The sequence below is a fragment of the Cebidichthys violaceus genome, unplaced genomic scaffold, assembly GCF_023349555.1.
Source record: "Cebidichthys violaceus isolate CVI_PGR_0920_01 unplaced genomic scaffold, fCebVio1.0.p SCAF_7, whole genome shotgun sequence".
NCBI classification, from domain to species: domain Eukaryota; kingdom Metazoa; phylum Chordata; class Actinopteri; order Perciformes; family Stichaeidae; genus Cebidichthys; species Cebidichthys violaceus.
Window position 1 is genome coordinate 16,157,740 of NW_027176927.1, and position 17,790 is coordinate 16,175,529.

The 17,790-nt window shown below is 44.6% G+C and overlaps 3 protein-coding genes across 3 annotated transcripts; 2 read left to right on the top strand and 1 right to left on the bottom strand.

The window, feature by feature from the left end:
• The first annotated feature begins 135 nt into the window (after window positions 1-135).
• Window positions 136-8,792, top strand: tbc1d31 (TBC1 domain family, member 31). The gene is made up of 23 exons (XM_068735904.1): window positions 136-505; window positions 934-1,074; window positions 1,272-1,387; window positions 1,507-1,685; window positions 1,894-2,045; window positions 2,224-2,383; window positions 2,604-2,804; window positions 2,969-3,142; window positions 3,326-3,405; window positions 3,526-3,672; window positions 3,761-3,894; window positions 4,232-4,365; window positions 4,497-4,676; window positions 4,761-4,993; window positions 5,125-5,197; window positions 5,297-5,376; window positions 5,477-5,612; window positions 5,813-5,905; window positions 6,222-6,350; window positions 6,577-6,771; window positions 7,006-7,072; window positions 7,201-7,275; window positions 7,744-8,792. The coding sequence occupies exons 1-23, from the start codon at window positions 435-437 to the stop codon at window positions 7,938-7,940; spliced, it is 3,147 nt and encodes a 1,048-aa protein (XP_068592005.1). The 5' UTR covers window positions 136-434; the 3' UTR covers window positions 7,941-8,792.
• Window positions 8,793-8,924: 132 nt separating this feature from the next.
• On the top strand, window positions 8,925-15,021 carry LOC137891343 (protein FAM83A-like). The gene is made up of 6 exons (XM_068735906.1): window positions 8,925-10,182; window positions 10,469-10,582; window positions 10,731-10,855; window positions 11,079-11,246; window positions 12,909-13,033; window positions 13,323-15,021. The coding sequence occupies exons 1-6, from the start codon at window positions 9,891-9,893 to the stop codon at window positions 14,599-14,601; spliced, it is 2,103 nt and encodes a 700-aa protein (XP_068592007.1). The 5' UTR covers window positions 8,925-9,890; the 3' UTR covers window positions 14,602-15,021.
• Window positions 15,022-15,265: 244 nt separating this feature from the next.
• Window positions 15,266-17,223, bottom strand: LOC137891269 (uncharacterized protein C8orf76-like). The gene is made up of 4 exons (XM_068735803.1): window positions 17,073-17,223; window positions 16,740-16,875; window positions 15,916-16,048; window positions 15,266-15,793 (listed from the first exon to the last, which is right to left on the bottom strand). Exons 1-4 carry the CDS (start codon window positions 17,176-17,178, stop codon window positions 15,629-15,631), a joined length of 540 nt encoding a protein of 179 aa, XP_068591904.1. The 5' UTR covers window positions 17,179-17,223; the 3' UTR covers window positions 15,266-15,628.
• Window positions 17,224-17,790: the final 567 nt, after the last annotated feature.

Genomic DNA, 17,790 nt, shown 5'->3' on the forward strand with positions numbered 1-17,790 from the left:
TCTGTAGGTCTTAGTTATCATAGTTAAGTAATTTAGTCAAAACAATTTGAACTACAACTCCCATAATGCACCCCTCTGTTTACCTCTACGTCAATTTTCAGCGACAAAATAACCGTCCTTAAAACAAGCAAAAAATCCCCTGAAACTGAAGTGGAAGAGAACTGCTACCATAAAGTGTGATAATCCTCTACGGGACCGGGTCTGTTGAGCTGTGACTAAAGTTAAACGGCGCTGCGCTTAACTTAAAACTAAATATAACGCTACTGAATGAGGCTCTTTCAAATTTCGCGCTGTTTGCTCCGCCTTTAAAGAGATTAGCCGACTAATCTTAGCCCGTTAGCTAGCAATGTTACCGGGGCAGTGACACTAAGTTACGTACGGAGGGTACGGACAGTCTTCTGTTTCATACATGTGTTTCTAAAGACGTCTGTAAGATGGAGGTGACGGACATCGGAAACAAAGAGGAGGGGAAAGTCTGGCATCGAAAACCAGCACCGGGCAAGAGGTAGGTCGATGTCATGACCACCTGACGCTGCGTGGAGTCACACGATCACCTGGACTCGTGTTTTATAGTCAAATGTATTTGTAACATAAACTTCTCAGCCTAACGTCACAGTGAAAGGTAGCTAGCTGCTTTGACTGCATACAAGTTCAGTCACACTTGTTGCATTCGTCCATTCTCACGAGTCTGACCTGTAAACACTTGAATCACTCTACTTATCATGTCATAAGCTGTAACGTTGTATTGTTTATTCACAGTGGCTGCTTCTTAAGATTTGTTGTTGTTGTTGTTGTTCAGACACTTTTTTTTTTTTTCAGAGTGTATTTTAGCCGCTAGAGGGCAGCCGTGACTCACTGAAGCGCTTCACCTGCGACCTGTCTGAGTGTGCGCGTTAAACCTTTTTAATACAGCGTGACGGTGTCTCCCCTCAGTGTGCTCGTGACGGTGGTCCGCACTGCTCAGCAGGCCAAGACGGTGCGTTTCCTCCACGTCGCCTTTGACACCACGGGAGACTCCTTCCTGGCCGGAGACCACCATGGCAACATCTATGTGTTTGACATCAGTAGAAACAGGTGACTGACTGTGCTCAAAAGTCCCATTACAGTTAGTTACATGATACATCTACTTGCACACTTCTATCTTCTACTTGATTTTTCTTTAAACCTACAATGACATGATTATGTTAAAACAATACATGTATCTTCCTCTCTATATGGAGCAGATGGTGCTTTCACATTTCTGTGATCTTGTGTTTTTCATTGTTTCTCAGATTTCGTCTGGTGCAGAAGACGGGCCAGGCCTGCACCGCCCTGGCATTCAGCCTTCGCAGGACCACCGAGTTCCTTGTGGCTCTGGCTGACTACACCATCAAGTGCTTTGACAAAGGTAGTGTGGTCACATAGTGATTTTCAGAGATGTGCTCTGTTTTTAAGCTCTCAGGACTTTTTCCCAAACAAGTTAAGTTTCAATGACGCTTGTTGTTGTTGTTGGGTTGTTTCTTTCAGACACAAAGCAGCTGGTCAGCTGGATGCGGGGTCACGAGGGGGCCGTTTCCTCCATCTCTGTCCACAGCTCGGGTCGCTACGCCATCACCACGTCCATGGACACGGCTCAGCTCTGGGACCTGGACACCTTCCAGAGGAAGAGGAAGCTCAACATCCGACAGTCTGTTGGCATTCAGAGGGTAAACATGCCAATAAAAGAGCAACATTTACAAATTGATGTTTGGTCACATCATGAAGGTAATCATGTCCGTCAGATAGGGATTTAGGTTTTTGGTTCATTTCAAGCTATTGCTGCTTCAGGATATGTCTGGTACATTAACGGTATGCCTTAAATTTGTTCTTCCTTTTCGTTGTCATGGTCATTCTACACTGTTGTTTGTTTTGCAGGTGTTCTTCCTGCCTCTGAGTAACACCATTCTCAGCTGCTTCAGTGATGACTCCATCTTTGCTTGGGAGAGCGACACGCTGTTCTGCAAATACCAGCTCCCGGTCCCCGACTGCGGACCCAAAATCTCCTACAAGGCCTTCGCGGTTACACGGTTTGGGTCTCCTGCATCACGACCGCTAACTAGCTCGTTGATTATGTAGTTCTCCAGCGTAGTTCTTCGTGACTTTATTTCCCACACTGCTTGACCTCTAAACACTTCATGAGCACAATAAAATGTAATGTGTATCAGAAGGCTTCATCGAATGCTGATACCAGACTTGTGTTGGCAGTGATGGTAAGAGCCTTGCTGCTGGGGGGCGCTCCAACCTGCTGCACCTGTGGTGTCTGGACAGCAAACAGCTGATTAGGGTGATTCAGATGCCCACGCAGGTCCGAACCGTCCGACAGCTTGAATTCCTGCCCGACAGTTTTGACGGAGGAGCCAGTCAGGTACACAGACTGCAGGACGTGTCTCTCATCTTCTCTGTGCTCCTGCTATGGGATCGTGTTTGTTTCTATTGTAGACATCTTGTTCACCACCTGCTTATCTGTGCATGTTAATGAGCCTATAGTCGGCTTCTGTATCTCTGTATGCATGTGTTTAACATGTTGACTTTTCTGCTTGTGTACCCCTCTGACTTTGACTTTGTTTTTTTATTCCTCTCTGCAGACACTGGGTGTATTGAGTCAGGACGGCGTTCTGCGCTTCATCAACATTCACACTTGCAAGCTGCTTTTCCACATGGGTTCCCACGAAGACGCCATCACCACAGTGACGGTCAGCCCCAACGGCAGACATGTTGTGGCCATCATGGATAATGGAAGCATAAACGTCTACAGTGTTCAGAGTCTCACACAGGAACTAAACAAGGTGACAGTCCGCTAGGATAACGGCACAAAGATGTACAAGGTTCAAGAGCCTTCTCGTTTTTTGATAATATCAATTGATCTGTGTATGTATTCATATTGTGTGTGTGTGTGTGTGTGTGTGTGTGTGTGTGTGTGTGTGTGTGTGTGTGTGTCTGTGCCCCTCAGCCTCCTTCCTCCCAGGTGGCAGTCGTCTCTGGCGGTGGAGCTGATCAGGACTTGTCTAACCTAAAGGTCCAGGTCAGGTCAGAGGTCGTTCAGAGACCAGCCAAGAGCTCGGGTAGGCGTACACATGTGAAGACACTCAGACCCCCCGTTGGGTCTACAGCTGAGGATAAAGAGGTGGGAGCAACACACACACACCAATGTCTTAATACACAGGGTTTTATTTTTTATAGATTGATGTGATTGACTATAGAGATGCTCCGCTATAAATACACACAAAGCATTCCCTCCCCCTGACTGGACGAAGTGGACTAAAGTGTGTAATCTGATGGAGTGTTACCCCTTTGTGTCGATCAACAGAATGAACTTCCTGCTGGTCTAAATAAGAAGAGGCTGGTGTCTATGCTCAAGGCATTTGGAGAGTATCCTGCTAAATACAGGTAAAGATTACCTTCACAGGGATTCATGCATTTATTTTATGACTGACAAATGCATGACAACTCTTAACACTGGTTTGTGTGGTCGGATTCACACGATTCACTTTTGTGTCCACATGGCAGGATGTTCGTGTGGCGGTCTTTGTTGTGTCTCCCAGAGAACCATGCAGCGTACAGCAGTCTGACTGACAAAGGGCTGCATTCAGCCTACCTCGCTCTGCATGAGAAGTACCCCATCAAAAGTCACAAGTTACAGAGGGGCCTACAGAGGTAACCACTCACTCACACACACACAATTGCAACTCTAAAAAAATATATTAAGTATTTAATTTTTGTAATCACTTCTTCTACTCAACAGGGTTTTGTCTGCCTTAGCTCACTGGGCGGCCATCTTTGGAGAGGTGGAGTACCTTCCCCTAGTAGCCTTCCCTTTTGTCAAGCTCTTCCAGAACAACCCAATGCTGTGCTTTGAGGTGGTGGCCACTGTTATAGGTACTTCATGGTTATTATGGAAGGCACAACATTATGAAACCGTATTAAATGTATATTACACACATTTGAAAGCTGTCCAGTGTAGAGCATCAAATTGCTCATAATAACTAAAGCTTTGTACCCGTTTCATGTGTAGAGAGTAGCACTGCTACATTCATAAGCATTTAATCCAAACAGCACTGCTTCAGTGTGTGCATTCACACATTTGGAACCATTTTAATTCTCAAACTTATCTCAAGTTTTTCAGTTTTGTCTCTGTTTATCAGACATCTGAATGTGTTGAGGCACTGTCAATGTACTACCAGTCTACTGATTACTTGGATGTTTGGTTGCACAGTGAATTGGGGTCAACACTGGTTTGAGTACTTCCCCAACCCTCCTCTGAACATCCTGAGCATGGCGGAGAACGTTCTGGCTCATCATGACAAGGAGCTGCTGCAGCACCTGGTGGACTGTGGCATCACCTCACAGGTAACCGCAGAGGCACGGCCGCACACATCCGGAGGAGACGGGTGATCGGACCGCCGTCCTGGACCTCCGCACACAGCTTTCACACCCATGTGATGTAGAGACTTTATTGTGCATCTCTATATCTGTCTCAGCTCTATGTGTGGCCCCTGCTGGAGACCCTGTTCTCTGAGGTTTTGACCCGCGACGAGTGGCTCCGACTCTTCGACAACATCTTCTCCAACCATCCGTCGTTCCTGCTCATGGCCTGCGTGGCCTACGTCACCTGCTGCCGAGAGCCTCTGCTGCTCTGCTCCCAGAAACAGGACTTTGAGGTAAAAGTCAGACCCATAATAAGTCAGTGATTGTGTCTTTCGCTCCTGCTCCATCAAATTGACCCCCCTTCTTTTTCCTTTCAGTATTTTTTCCACCACCGTAACAATCTGGATTTGGGAGCTATGATAAAAGAAGCGTACCGGCTCATGGGCGGCACTCCAGCTGACATCCATCCCAGGAATATGCTCTCTGACTTAACGCCGCTGACCAATGGCCAGTACCCCGTGTTCAACCACTACCCGGAATTCATCATCGAATACCAGAGCCGAGAGAGGGAGAAGATACGACTGCAGGAGGTGGAGTATCTCCGTGAGAGGTGAAATGAAACGGTGTTAATATGAGCAGACATGTATATTTAATTAGCTAGAAAGAGTCTTGGATAATGCACATTAAAGTCATGAGTGAGAACATATGCAGCAGATGAATTGTGTGTCTGTGTCTCACCAGGCAGGAGGTGTCGGCCCTGCACACAGATTTTGTGCGTCGCCAGGCTGAAGAGGAGGCCTATTATGCACAACAGGTAGATATTGTTATTCAAAATTCATTTTAAGCATAGCATGTCGCTCGCATAGTTGATGGAAATTCAGTGAATTCAATATTTTGACTGATTTGAAAACAGGAGCTGCTGCAGAAGGCAGAGGAACAGCGCAGAAACATCCTGGCACAAGAAGAGGAAAAACTAACACAGCAGAGGGCAAAGTAAAAGCACGAGAGACACGCGCCTCTCATTGTTATGAGGGGGAAAAAGAACAATGATATTCAGCAGAGTGGGCTGCTGACACTACTCTGTCCTCTGCAGGTTGGCAGCCATGAAGAGAGAGCTGAAGGTGAAGGAGTTACAGCTGCTGGATGCAACCAAAAGACGTTTCCTCAAACACCAACAGGACCTGAGAGCCTCACAGGTCCAAAGACTAGATCAGGAGATCAGTAGAAAGGTAACCCGATGGTTAAGATTTAAAGTGGTCTTTTTATAGAAAGGAGCCCACATAGGCCATAGCAGAGATCCCACCCTACGCTGAACACATTAACACGCTTGTCTCTATTAGTTAACTTCTACCAAAGAATCTGTCTTGTGGACTTAATACCTTCCATGTTTGAGCACTAACCCAACAGCAACCTGTATGTTGTGCAACAGATGGATCTCCGGGAGCGAGAAACAGCTGCAGCAGTCCAGAATCTAGAGGTCCGACAGATGGAGCTGGAGGCTCAGAGGAGGCGACTTGAACAGGTGACAAACTGCTTGCATTAAACCCTCCCTCCTCTCTCACGACGTCCTCTTTTGATTCATTCTACTCCCTCCTTTTTTCTCTTCCCAATGATGAGGCGCTTAAACCTACAACACATTTTGCTGTTGAAACACCTGGAGGTATAAAATGTGCTTTAAACATTAAATATATCAAAATGGCTGACAACAATCACAACTCGGCCTCTTAAGTTTTCATGTAATAATCACAGTGAATTCCCACCGTGTAATAACCTCACTTTCAACCTCTTCATTGTTGTAACAAGTGTTAATTAGTTTCTTCCATGACCGTTTCCCTCAGCACATGTTTAAGGAGCAGGAGCGCATGGGGCGGGAGGTCGAGGGGGAGGTGGAGATGAGGATGAGGAGGGCCGAAAAGGAGGAAGAGAGCTACACAGAGCTGCTACACTGCACAGAGACAAACATGGAGGTGGGTGACGCATTCCAATATGGAGTCAGTGTAATATTACCGTCATACGTCAGCACACAATCCTGATGCACTTCGTCTGACTTTACAAGAAACTATGGAAGACGCACAAACTCTGATTTTGACACAAATACCAGTGATTTTATAACTTTCACACACACACACGCACGCACACACACACACACACACACACACACACACACACACACACACACACACACACACACAGGCCCTGGAGGAGTCCATGGCGGAGGCGTGCCAACTGGGCTTGGAGTCGCGCTGGCAGAGGGAGGTGGCGGAGCGCCTGCAGCAGGTCGACGCCGAGCAGGAGAGGAAGAGGGAGAAACTGGCAGAGCTTCACAGGCAAACCCTGGCAGAGGAGGAGAGACTGACTGACACCATGAGAGATGTGGCAGGAAGGAAGGTGAGAAGAACAAGAGTCAACGCGACAATTTACATGACATGTTGGCTTGTGTATGTATGTATGATTACTATGACATATGTTAAGGTCTGTCTTGTTATTCTAAAATTGGTATAACAGAAGAAAATATTGATGTTTGTGTTCGTCACTTAGAAACATCATATCTGAATGTCTGAAATACGATAAATATGACAACATCACTGATCAATCAGACGATGAATACTTGTTGATTTGCAGTGGGATGAAGTAATGAGTTCCAGAGCCCAGTTACAGCAGCAGCAGCCCCCGTCTTCAGCAGACACAGGTACTACTCCACACGGACACCAGTTCTGTTCGTGGTCTTTGAGCTGACCGGTCCGTTGCATCGCGGAGCTAATATTACAGTGTTTGCTTAGTGTCAGACGGCGATAACATCACTTTGTTCAACCACAGGACCGCCTCAACGACCCAGTGCCAACATGGTGTGTCTGAACAGCCGTTCCCCTTCAGAAAGCACCTCCACCAACTGTAAGTCATTGTAGAAGTTGAATGCTTGGCCCGCGGTGTTGCTGAGCAACACACCTGTCGAGACGTACAGTCGTTGCTTCACACACCCGAGTCTGGGCTACTCACGGAGAGAAACAACGGGAAAGAACACCAGACTGAAACATATTTAATTCTGTTACTATTCTAAATTATTATACCCCGAAATAACTCACAAAGGCCCCCCAAAAACTTCAAAATATGCAACTCAGCTGTATAGCCTTCCACTTTCCGTATACTTCTACTTCAGAGGAAAACATTGTAGTACTACATTTCCCTGACAGAGAAATGTCTCTGATTACGTCGCAGATTCAGATTTGACTCACAAAATATAACAATTAAAATATGACACTATTAATCATTAAACTGTCCAGCAGCATAGAATTCCCCGGACCAGAAACATGACCACCTTTTATCTTGATTATCTGTGTAAACACTTTTATTCTCTGACAGTTTCTCTGGACCGAGGCCGGGCCCAGCTGGACAGCGGCGAGAGACAACTGCTGAAGGAAATCCGAGAGCTGAGACAGAAGCTGGCGGTCAGAGCCAGAGAGGGCAGCGCTGCGTCCTCGCAGTCTGTCCACACACTGTCCTCTGTCTCCCAGGGACCACCGACGGCTCTGTGCCGTCACAGCGTCACAGAAACATAATTCTTTTCTCAAGGGAGCTAGAGCGGCAGAAACAATGACTCAGACTGAGGAGCGCACAGGCTAGCTGCTATCTGTCCATCTGTCATTCATCGGTGGGTTCTCTGATAATACCGCTACAAGCAACAACGGTTTATTTTACTGGTCATCTGGCCACTCCAGACGATGTTGTGTCCTTGCAGTCCGACTGTAGCCGGGGAACGTTACTCCGTGTGATCGCGGGACAATCTGACGCAACACACAATATTCAGGTACTATGTCTGGTCTGTTAACTGTATGATGAAACGTCTGTTCTACAGTGTCTACAGCGCAGTAAGGAACATCTAACTGTACTACAGACAAGCTGTTAATTACGTCTCTGCATTTGTTATTGTACTACCCACCAGTTCAGTTGTACAATTTATATTCATGGTCGTCATTTTTTGTAAGTATTTGCACTGCTGCCTCATTTTAGAATTTGTATTTCCATTAAGTTGATATGATTTCTCTTATTTAATCCCTGGTTTTGATAAAAAAAGTTTTTAACAATCCTGATTCAACCTTCTGTTTCATTGTGCCTTTTAAATCTACATGCGTTCAGCTTTGTGTTTCTACCTCTGGTATTGGACAGTGATCGTAGCAGTCATTGAGTTGTAATGCAGCCCCTCAAAAACTCTTTTTTTGTATCGATTCAAATGTACTTTTAAAATGAATGAGAACGGTAACTTACACATCTGTATGCAGGTAAGGAGGTCCAGGTGTTGTTTTCCTAGAAACAGAATCCATAGATGGAGTATTCCAAACAGACAACATGAAATATGCACATTTAGATTAGAGGTATGTTTTGATTGGATGTTTTGGGGAGTGAGTTTGTTTCAGAGTGTTGATGGTCTGTGTGTCTGCTGATGTCAAGACAAAAGGCAATTTGTCTTATTTTATATTATATTTCAGACGCCGATCTGAAGTGTTCTTACTTTAAAACTCCAGTTGAGGATCTGTGTGCTTGTGCTGCTCACTGGGTGTGTCTGGAACGTGTCTGTCTCAGGCTTTGGTTCCTTTAATCATCCAGGTGTTGTTTGACATGAGCTGAAATGACAGCCGTCTCCATTCCTGTCACTCATTCCTGTCTTTCCCTCCACCCGTCATTTATCCGTCCTAACCTGCTCTAAATCACTCTCAGGCCCTGAAAGGAAAAAGGCTAAATAAGTCGATCGTTTTGTGTTCCGTCGCTCTCGATCAACGACCAGAAACACACACGGTGCCTCGTAGGAGTATGTCTTAAAGCCAAATATTACATCTCTCATATTGGCAAGAACTTGCCTATTGTCGGGGGAAAATTGGTTTCATGTAACTTCTAATGATTATTTCCTACTTAGATTCGTTGATCATGTGTTTTCTGTCTAGTTTGAACTTTGGCCTTTGGATAAACAGGCTCATGGGAACAAAGGGGGGCAACTTCCATTTGATAGGGCCTTACAGAGAACAGATGGTTACCTGATTTATATAAACATCCATAGGCCACGATTAATCTGTTAATTAATCTGTTCACTATTTTATAATTTTTCTATATCTTATCCTGTAATAAATCCTTAAAAGACAGAAGGCTTGAGATACTTTTTAGATCTCTCACAAGGAAATACTTTAATTTCCACTACACCTATGAATCAGTATTTGCTGCATTTATACATGGACATGTTTTCATGGACGCAGTTCTACTTGCATAACTTTTTCTCTCACCTGTCAGCTCTCATCACTTGTGAAACCGTCTTGCCCTAAGCAGGGGCGGGTCCACCATTTTCTCTTAACCTTTCTATGTGCTTCAACCAGCAGGTCTCTCATTAATGTCACTCTCTCACCCCAGCTTTGAGGATCAGGCACAGCTGTTACATGGTCCCTGCTTGTGGTTGAACTGACTCTGTCTGATCATTTTACTTCTTACGAACCAAACTACAGTAAAGGAGACTAGCATCATCCATGGAGACCAGCGGTGTGTCTGTACTGTTGTACAGGAGGTCAAAACCTCAGGGGAAGGTGAGGCGACGGGTTCAAGACCTCCGCATCCCTTCCTCCTCTTGCTACGACTTCATAGCCGGCAGACCCGCATTGGACTTGAGCCACAACGAGAGCGCTCGGCTGGCAGTGGACTCCCTGCTCAGCCGTGGTTTAGAGGGATACCACGAGGTGTTGAACGCTGAGGGAGAGGTGGACTTTCTGTCGGCGCCGGAGAAGACTTACATCCTGGAAAACGGGAGGGATGGCATCACAGGTTGTAAATGTTTGTTTTTAGATAGTCGTGTATTTTGGCCTGCTCGTTGCTGTCAATTGTTTGAAAACACAAGATATAGCCTGAGATACATTTTCATATTTGAAATGATGTCATACTTTTGCACTGTGTTTTACAGTTACGCATCAAATCCCCCGAGCCAATTTCCTTGTATGTGTAACTTACTTGGTAATAAACAGTTTCTGATTAGATATAAAAGAGAATTATTGCTGGTTGCTTCACGTTTTATTCAACATAGCTTGATGCAAGGTTTTGTTTTTTTACCCAGCTGATCCTGGTGCTTCTGATGATGGCGATAAAGAGCTGGGGAGCTTGTTTGCTGGGTCCCAGTCTGCCACACAACGTTCTGCTGTGTCCACAGACCGTGATCCTACTTTGACAGGTTTGGACCCGAGCAAAAAAGACTTGTCTTCTACCACAGCTTAACTTTCTGGTGTTTTTAACTCTTGATTTTTGAAGTGGCAACATCCTGTAGAGACGTTTGTATGTCAGCCCAATGTAATCAGTCTCATCTGTTTGTCCCTTTCCAGATGTAAAGCCTGTAAAGACTGAGCCTGTCCTGGATAAGCCCAACGTTGAGGTTTATTTGCAGTCCGACACCAGGGCGGCCTGCATGAAAGACCTGGTCAGGGAGTTCATCAGAAAAGCTGGAATGGTGTGTGTGTGTTTCAGCGTGTGCCTGCATGTAAAAAGGAACATAACATGCATGCCTGTACACGCCAGAGAAGATCAGAAATGTTGGTATTGGATTTTGTGGGCTGAAAAGTCAGAAACCCAGTGAGCCATATTTGTCTGTACAGGTCTTTGCTATAGTGATTGACAGCTGTAGTGTGTGTGTGTGTGTGTGTGTGTGTGTGTGTGTGTGTGTGTGTGTGTAGGCCCTGGCCATAGTGATGGACAAATTCAGTGATGTAGAGCTGCTCTGTGACCTTCTGGAGGCGAGCAGGAAGAGGAATGTGTCTGTTCATCTGCTGCTGGATCATCTCAACCTGAACCTGTTCGTCAACATGTGGCAGGACCTCAAACTGGACAGCAAAAGCTTCCCTGTGAGTCTGTTCATCGTCCTCTTTCCCTCCACCTGAGCTTGGCTACATTCAGTTTTTTACCAACATTTGGTCTTGTGAAATAATCAGACTTCATGAGAATTGTTGGAAATCAATTTTGCTGTCTGCGGCCTCATTACAGAAATAGATTTAAACTACTTGTCCTATCATAACTTATAAAGTTTTAAACCCCCCCCCCCCCGGGCATTAGGCAACATGACATCCTGGACAGGTTGCCAGAGTATCGCAGGGCTGACATATATTGACAGACAACCATCACGCAATTTAGAGTCATCAACTAACCTAAGCTGCATGTCTTTGGGAGGAAGCCGGAGAACCCGTGGAGAACCCGTGGAGAACCCACGCTGCCACGTGGAGAACGTGCAAACTCCACATACTGTAGAAGGCCCGACCAGCCCTGGAGTCGAACACAGGCCCCTCTTGCTGTGAGGCGACAGTGCTAGTCGTCACACCACCTTGCAGGCCTCACACTGCTGATAATAGCTCAATTAACGAGCGACTTAGTAAATACTGTTTAGTAGAATCTAATTTGTAGATCCAAAAGGCTTCCTGTTGGTTACGTTTCCTCTGTCTGCCACCGTTCTCTATGGATGATGGGATGTGGTCCATGCCAAATGCTTGTAGTGAGGATGGGTTATTGTTATGGAAGTCCAGATCGTGTCTCGCCACAAAGTAGTTTAAATTCCCTGTGCAGATGGGATATTTTTGTGTTCTGCCAGCCTGTCCTGCAGATGTCTTTTTGTTCTCCTGTGTTCCATCTTTACCGGACGGTGATTCAGCTCCTGCTTCGCCTTCCCAAATTAAGTTTCATCAGTCTTCAACTGCATCAACTTGTTGAAGATAAAGGAGAAGGTGCATCAAAGCATTAGGTTTTTTTGGGTGGCTGTGACATCAGCTAGAACCCTCCATCCATCATCATTAGTGTCATTTAGTCAACCTCCACTTGCTCCACCCTGCTGAAGCACCACCCAGCACACATTTCTGCACATGTGAAGCACCATAGCCTGGTGTGGTACGTGATGGACATGCTGCTGTCTGCTCCGTCTCATTAGACGTTTCTGTCTTTAGCTCTCTTTCACAAGCTGACCTTTGACCCTCAGCAGGCTGTTGCTTGGAACAGCAGGGGACGTTTTGAGAATACAGTGCTGCCACTTATACATGTAACCATAAAGACAATGAGCCGGACCTTAAAGGGATTTTTAATTTGAGATCTAAATGTGCCGCAGGTCATTTTTATTTTAAATAAGTACACTCATTAGTGGACTTTATTCAACACTCATTGTTAGAAAGCACACAATGTGACCTGTAAAGTACATTACAGTAGTATCTCCATATGTAACATATTTATATATATTTTTTGCACTTTTATCTTTAAAAGAGTTTAATTTGCTGCTGCAGTCACCAGCTATTTTTGAAAAACATCGATATATATATATATGTACCAATTAACAAACAAAACGTTCAAACATCACAACTTCTCACTGCCTATAGCTAAGGAAATGTGTTTTATGTCTGCTTCCCCGAGAACTAAACGTGTACTTATTGAATACTTGTATAATAGTGTGTGTGTGTGTGTGTGTGTGTGTGTGTGTGTGTGTGTGTGTGTGTGTGTGTGTGTGTGTGTGTGTGTGTGTGTTTATGTAGAAACTGTCAGTGCGCAGCGTGGATGGACAAACCTATTGTGCCAAGACAGGCAGGAAGCTGACTGGTCACATTACAGAGAGTTTTATCATCACTGACTGGACTGAGGTGCTGACTGGCTCATACAGGTACACACACACACACACACACACACACACACACACACACATTCATAAACTGTATGTATGCACATGAACACAAAAAACATATCTTGTTAAATTAATGTTTGTCTTCTTCTAAGTGTATATCTAACATATTTGCATGTCTAGTCTGTGTCCATTTTACCTTTGTGACTTCTCTTAGTGTTTGGCTCAACCATCAATACTGTGTGTGTGTGTGTGTGTGTGTGTGTGTGTGTGTGTGTGTGTGTGTGTGTGTGTGTGTGTGTGTGTGTGTGTGTGTGTGTTGTTTCCTCAGTTTCTCCTGGCTGTCCTGGCAGGTCCATCGTAGTCTTGCTGTTCTTGTAAAGGGCAGCGGGGTCACACCTTTCCATCAGGAATTCCTCCGGCTATACTCCAGCTCTAGACCAGTCCCCGGCTTTGTCACTTTCATCACTGTGCCTCACACTCTTCCTCTTTACACCACATTACATGCAGCTCAAAACACTAACACTGATGCCAGTAAGTCGAGATTGAGCCCGACCACAACAACGTGCCACAAAGTTTGGAATCAAAATGCTCAAAACGCTCAGACAAAAGCGCAAATGCATGAAGAACCTCTGCAACTGTACCCAAAACCTCTTGTTCAGTCTGTGGGCAAATCAAAGCATGCAGTGGGGGCTGTCCTCACGCAGCATGGTGCCTCTGTGGAACCTCTGGAGAAGAATGCAGCCCCGATCCAGAGTCACTCAAACCCTCTCAGCCTGACCAATGTCTCGCATGTTCAGTCTCAGCTTACCAGCCTTACCATCAACACGACATCTGAAAAGCATGCGAGGGCTCCAGAGTCTATCCCTGTACACACTGCTTCACCCACACGAGGACAGCACAGGATCGTCAGCTTTCAATCAACTGTCGGGACTAATCTCGAGCACCATCATGTGGGTGCTGAAGGTCTTGTCTTTTGGCAAAGGAATAGGAACAGGTTGACAGAGCCTTCAGGGATTGCTGCAGGTCTCGACACAAAAAGACGTCAATGGCACTATTCACTTAAATATAACTTTCTATCTGATTATCACAAAGAACTGCCCCCTTCCACAACACAGCAAAAACAAGCAAAGACAGGCCCGTGGTTCCCTTTAAGCCACCAAAGAGGACCGACATCTGGGTTTCAAACTAACATGTCCTCTCTAGGAACCAGGAGGCAAGATCAGCCCCAGAGACACCACCAACCCTCCCTTCAGGCAAACCCAACCACAGAGGCTCCAGGTTCAAAGTCCACATCTTCAGCCATGGGAGCTTGTCTTAAACCTCAGCTCCAGTCAAACTCCAAGCTGTTTTCACCAGGTACAGGAGCCATACTACATCTACAGCCCCACACCTCCCAGCAGGGAAGACTAAACTGGATGACCCAGAGTCGCACTGAAAGACCTAGACCTGTGGCTCGCCACAGCTCCTTCAACACCACTTACGGGACGGGACAGACGACGGACAGACAGGCGGACTTGAGGCTGTATCACAGAAGTAGGAATACATCATTAGGACGGAGCAAGAGCATGACTGACAAACACTCGGCAAGCCTCAATCCAAACATCTGACAGAAATATACGGACTCATTTTGACCTTTGGTGATATAGAAACTGACATGCTTGGACACATTTATTCACCCTCACACACATTAGAATCATACCGGTCAATGAAACAGTGTATTCTTCTATTAATGTGAAACATACAGTGTATTCTACTGTGTTAAACTAATGAAATTATAATCGACTAGTGTTGTCTAACAACATTTTCAGAGCATCAGGTTTTGTGTGTTTTGAGTGTAAGAATATAAAAAAGCATGTTCATTATTTTCCTGTGCTGTGGGTTTTTATTATGCTACAAAAAACAGCCGGCAATCTTTGTTACCTTTGAAAGTTTATTGCCAAATTTTAGGAACAGCAAATGTTGGATGTTGTAAAAAGGTCATTGTACAGCAAGTTGAAAAAGTCATCAACTCTAAAAAAGTAATAAAAAGCAAAAGTATCGTAAAAAAATATCTCCTCAACAAACGCTCTTTAAGTGTTTATTTAATGTAGAATATATATTTTAATGTTAGAAATGTCTTTTTTTATTTATTACTCTACTAAACATGTTTGAGACCAGCTGGCTATCTCTCGGTTGAACTGGATAGTTTTAAGAACAGCCAATGTTGGAGGCAGACACCTAGATAGATAAACCATACGTACCTTTTCAAAGAAGACATTTTGTTTGAGAATATTTCGGAAAAAAATGTTTTTATTAAAATCATTCTTAATATATGAACATGTTAAGGCGTACGTGACATTTTAGGCAGAACATTCACATGAAGAGGATGAAGCATTGAAATGAACGATTCACGGTTCAGTGCTCCAATAGGAGCAGACTGTGAACAATGTGATTTATACTTTTGAATATTGTGCTTTTTTTTGGTATTTTTGAGATTGTCAACATCAATTTACCATTTGAACTGTCTTTGTGCATTTCCACTTCTGTTGCAGGACTTTGATCTGGCTTTCAGTTCATCCAGTTTCTTTTGCGTTTTGATGGGATGTATACAGACCTTTTGGTCCCTTTTCTGTGTAAACAGGAATCCCTGGAGCGTCAGCACTGTGTCCGTGTCTGACGGCCATCAGTCTCTAGCACACCGGTCAGTAGGATCTTGTTCCACCAGCGCTCCCTGAAGCTCTGCACACACAAACTGGCCAGACCGTCCCCATCCTGGCAGTCCTCCCTCATCTTCTCTGGAATTAGGTCCTCTGACACCACCTGGGAGTTCAAACAGAGAGAGACCGAAAGTGTGCTAATGTGTAAGAACTATCCTCTGACTTTAACTCGGCCACAAACTGCCTGAAATCCAGACCGTGACACAACATGGAGCGAGTGTTCACCTCGGTGAGAGCCTGCAGGGTTGTTTCTTTGGGACTCAGCCTCTGTAACAGCTCATCTGTCGTTTGTAGGGTGCTTTCAGTGCGCCGCAACACGAAGGAGGACTGCTGCTGTCGAAGGATTCTCAGCAGGAGTCTGAGGGAGACACAAGAGACGATGAGACATCCAGACACTATGAATCACATTTAAACTCTTGATAAAACACTCAGTTAAAATGAGTGCTCAAATTACAGATTTGCTCTGTCACATCTCCACAGATTACATCGTCGCTGAGTGGATGTTTTGCAGATTATCTGGCTGAACTTCTGATGTGTGAGACAACTGATTAAAATAATTATTTAAAAAATAAGGTGTAGATTGATTTTTTTTAAGCCTACACCAGCTATTCTCAGCCACTGGGCCAGGGGCCACTGTTGGGCCTCAGAACGACATCTAGTGGGCCACGGAGGTACTGCCAAATAAATGGTCAGATTAATAAATAAAAAAAACTATGCTCAGTAATTTACATGAATAAAACAAAGCATAATTTCAGTGACGTTTGAATCTAAATCTGGATTCATAAGGCAGTGATGGGTGAAGGTAAGCAGAATACTGGTTTTGGTCATTACAGCTGACAATTTATTTTTCTCATGTTTTGTTTTTTTCTTATATATTTAGGAAGGTGGTCCTCGTAGTTAAAAGGGTTGAGTGTCAGTGCTTTACGCAACATCTGGTCCAGCTGCTGTTTCCAGTGACTTTCAGCTATTACAATATATACTGTGAGATGAAAACAAGTTGGCTGATATTTTCTTCACTATATGAAGCATTGAGATCAGGATCTCTGTACCTCGTCCTGATGAAACAGACGCAAGCTTTCAGCCAGATTCTGTTCTCACTGAGCTCTGCTGCCTCCTCCTGTTGTCCCTCAGTCCCTCCATCGTCCTGCTCTTCTGAGGACTCACACCTCTCTGGCCAACACGATCCTAGTAGAGGCAAACACATCAGACCATGAGGACAAAGCATTTAGTTATCATCTATGCGTTTGCTGCTTGCCTGAGAAAAAGAGCAACAGTGTTCATTCACCATAGCCATAAAAAACGATGAATCAACGATTCGCCTGGATAATTTACTTTTAAGTTATATTGGTGCTTAAAGAAACAGGAAGTGAACTCCATCCTACCTGTGGTTCTGGCGCTCTCCAGCAGCTGCAGACACGTCTGTCCAAGGTTGTACCAGTGCCAGGGGTTAAAGGGCAGCAGGCTACACAGCTGCTGCAGAGCGGACATCTTTGATCCCACGGCTCCAAAATGCTGGTAGATGCTGACCTTCGGTAAAAGAATACATCTCAGTATTATCACATTTGTGTAAAATGATTTGGGACCCACAAACAAAGAACAATGTGTTTCTACGTGTGTGTGTGTGTGTGTGTGTGTGTGTGTGTGTGTGTGTGTGTGTGTGTGTGTGTGTGTGTGTGTGTGTGTGTGTGTGTGTTCTGGCTACCTTTTACATTTAAGGAACTTAAGCTTGATTCATGTTATTTCACAGACAAAACATTCTTCAGGGATGGTGCGTTCAGGTGCTAGTGGGAAACTTACATCCATTGTTTAAGAGACAACAGATGACAAAACAGAGCCACACTGGTGGATATTTTAAAACAGAAGATTGAAGATTAAACGTTTTCTGTTTGACAAGTAACTTAATATCTGAGCTTAATCTGTATTATTATTTCATTTGATTATTTCATTTTTCCTTTTTTCGACAGGCTGTTTTTTAATTTTTTTCGACATAATATACTATGACTGTTTTTTCCATTTTACGACAGGCTATACTATGACCGTTTTTCACTTTTTCAACAGGCTATACTATGACTGTTTTCTACATGCTATACTATGACTTTT

Excerpts from the sequence above, each read along its gene's own strand:
- tbc1d31 (XM_068735904.1), top strand. The coding sequence starts at position 435 with ATGGAGGTGACGGACATCGGAAACAAAGAGGAGGGGAAAGTCTGGCAT. Across the intron at positions 2,046-2,223 it reads AAGGCCTTCGCGGTTACACG|TGATGGTAAGAGCCTTGCTG; the intron begins GTTTGGGTCTCC and ends TTGTGTTGGCAG. Across the intron at positions 6,772-7,005 it reads GAGATGTGGCAGGAAGGAAG|TGGGATGAAGTAATGAGTTC; the intron begins GTGAGAAGAACA and ends GTTGATTTGCAG.
- LOC137891343 (XM_068735906.1), top strand. The coding sequence starts at position 9,891 with ATGGAGACCAGCGGTGTGTCTGTACTGTTGTACAGGAGGTCAAAACCT. Across the intron at positions 10,183-10,468 it reads CGGGAGGGATGGCATCACAG|CTGATCCTGGTGCTTCTGAT; the intron begins GTTGTAAATGTT and ends TTTTTTACCCAG. Across the intron at positions 10,856-11,078 it reads TCATCAGAAAAGCTGGAATG|GCCCTGGCCATAGTGATGGA; the intron begins GTGTGTGTGTGT and ends GTGTGTGTGTAG.
- LOC137891269 (XM_068735803.1), bottom strand. The coding sequence starts at position 17,178 with ATGTCCGCTCTGCAGCAGCTGTGTAGCCTGCTGCCCTTTAACCCCTGG. Across the intron at positions 16,876-17,072 it reads GGAGAGCGCCAGAACCACAG|GATCGTGTTGGCCAGAGAGG; the intron begins GTAGGATGGAGT and ends TGCCTCTACTAG. Across the intron at positions 16,049-16,739 it reads GTCTGTTTCATCAGGACGAG|ACTCCTGCTGAGAATCCTTC; the intron begins GTACAGAGATCC and ends TGTCTCCCTCAG.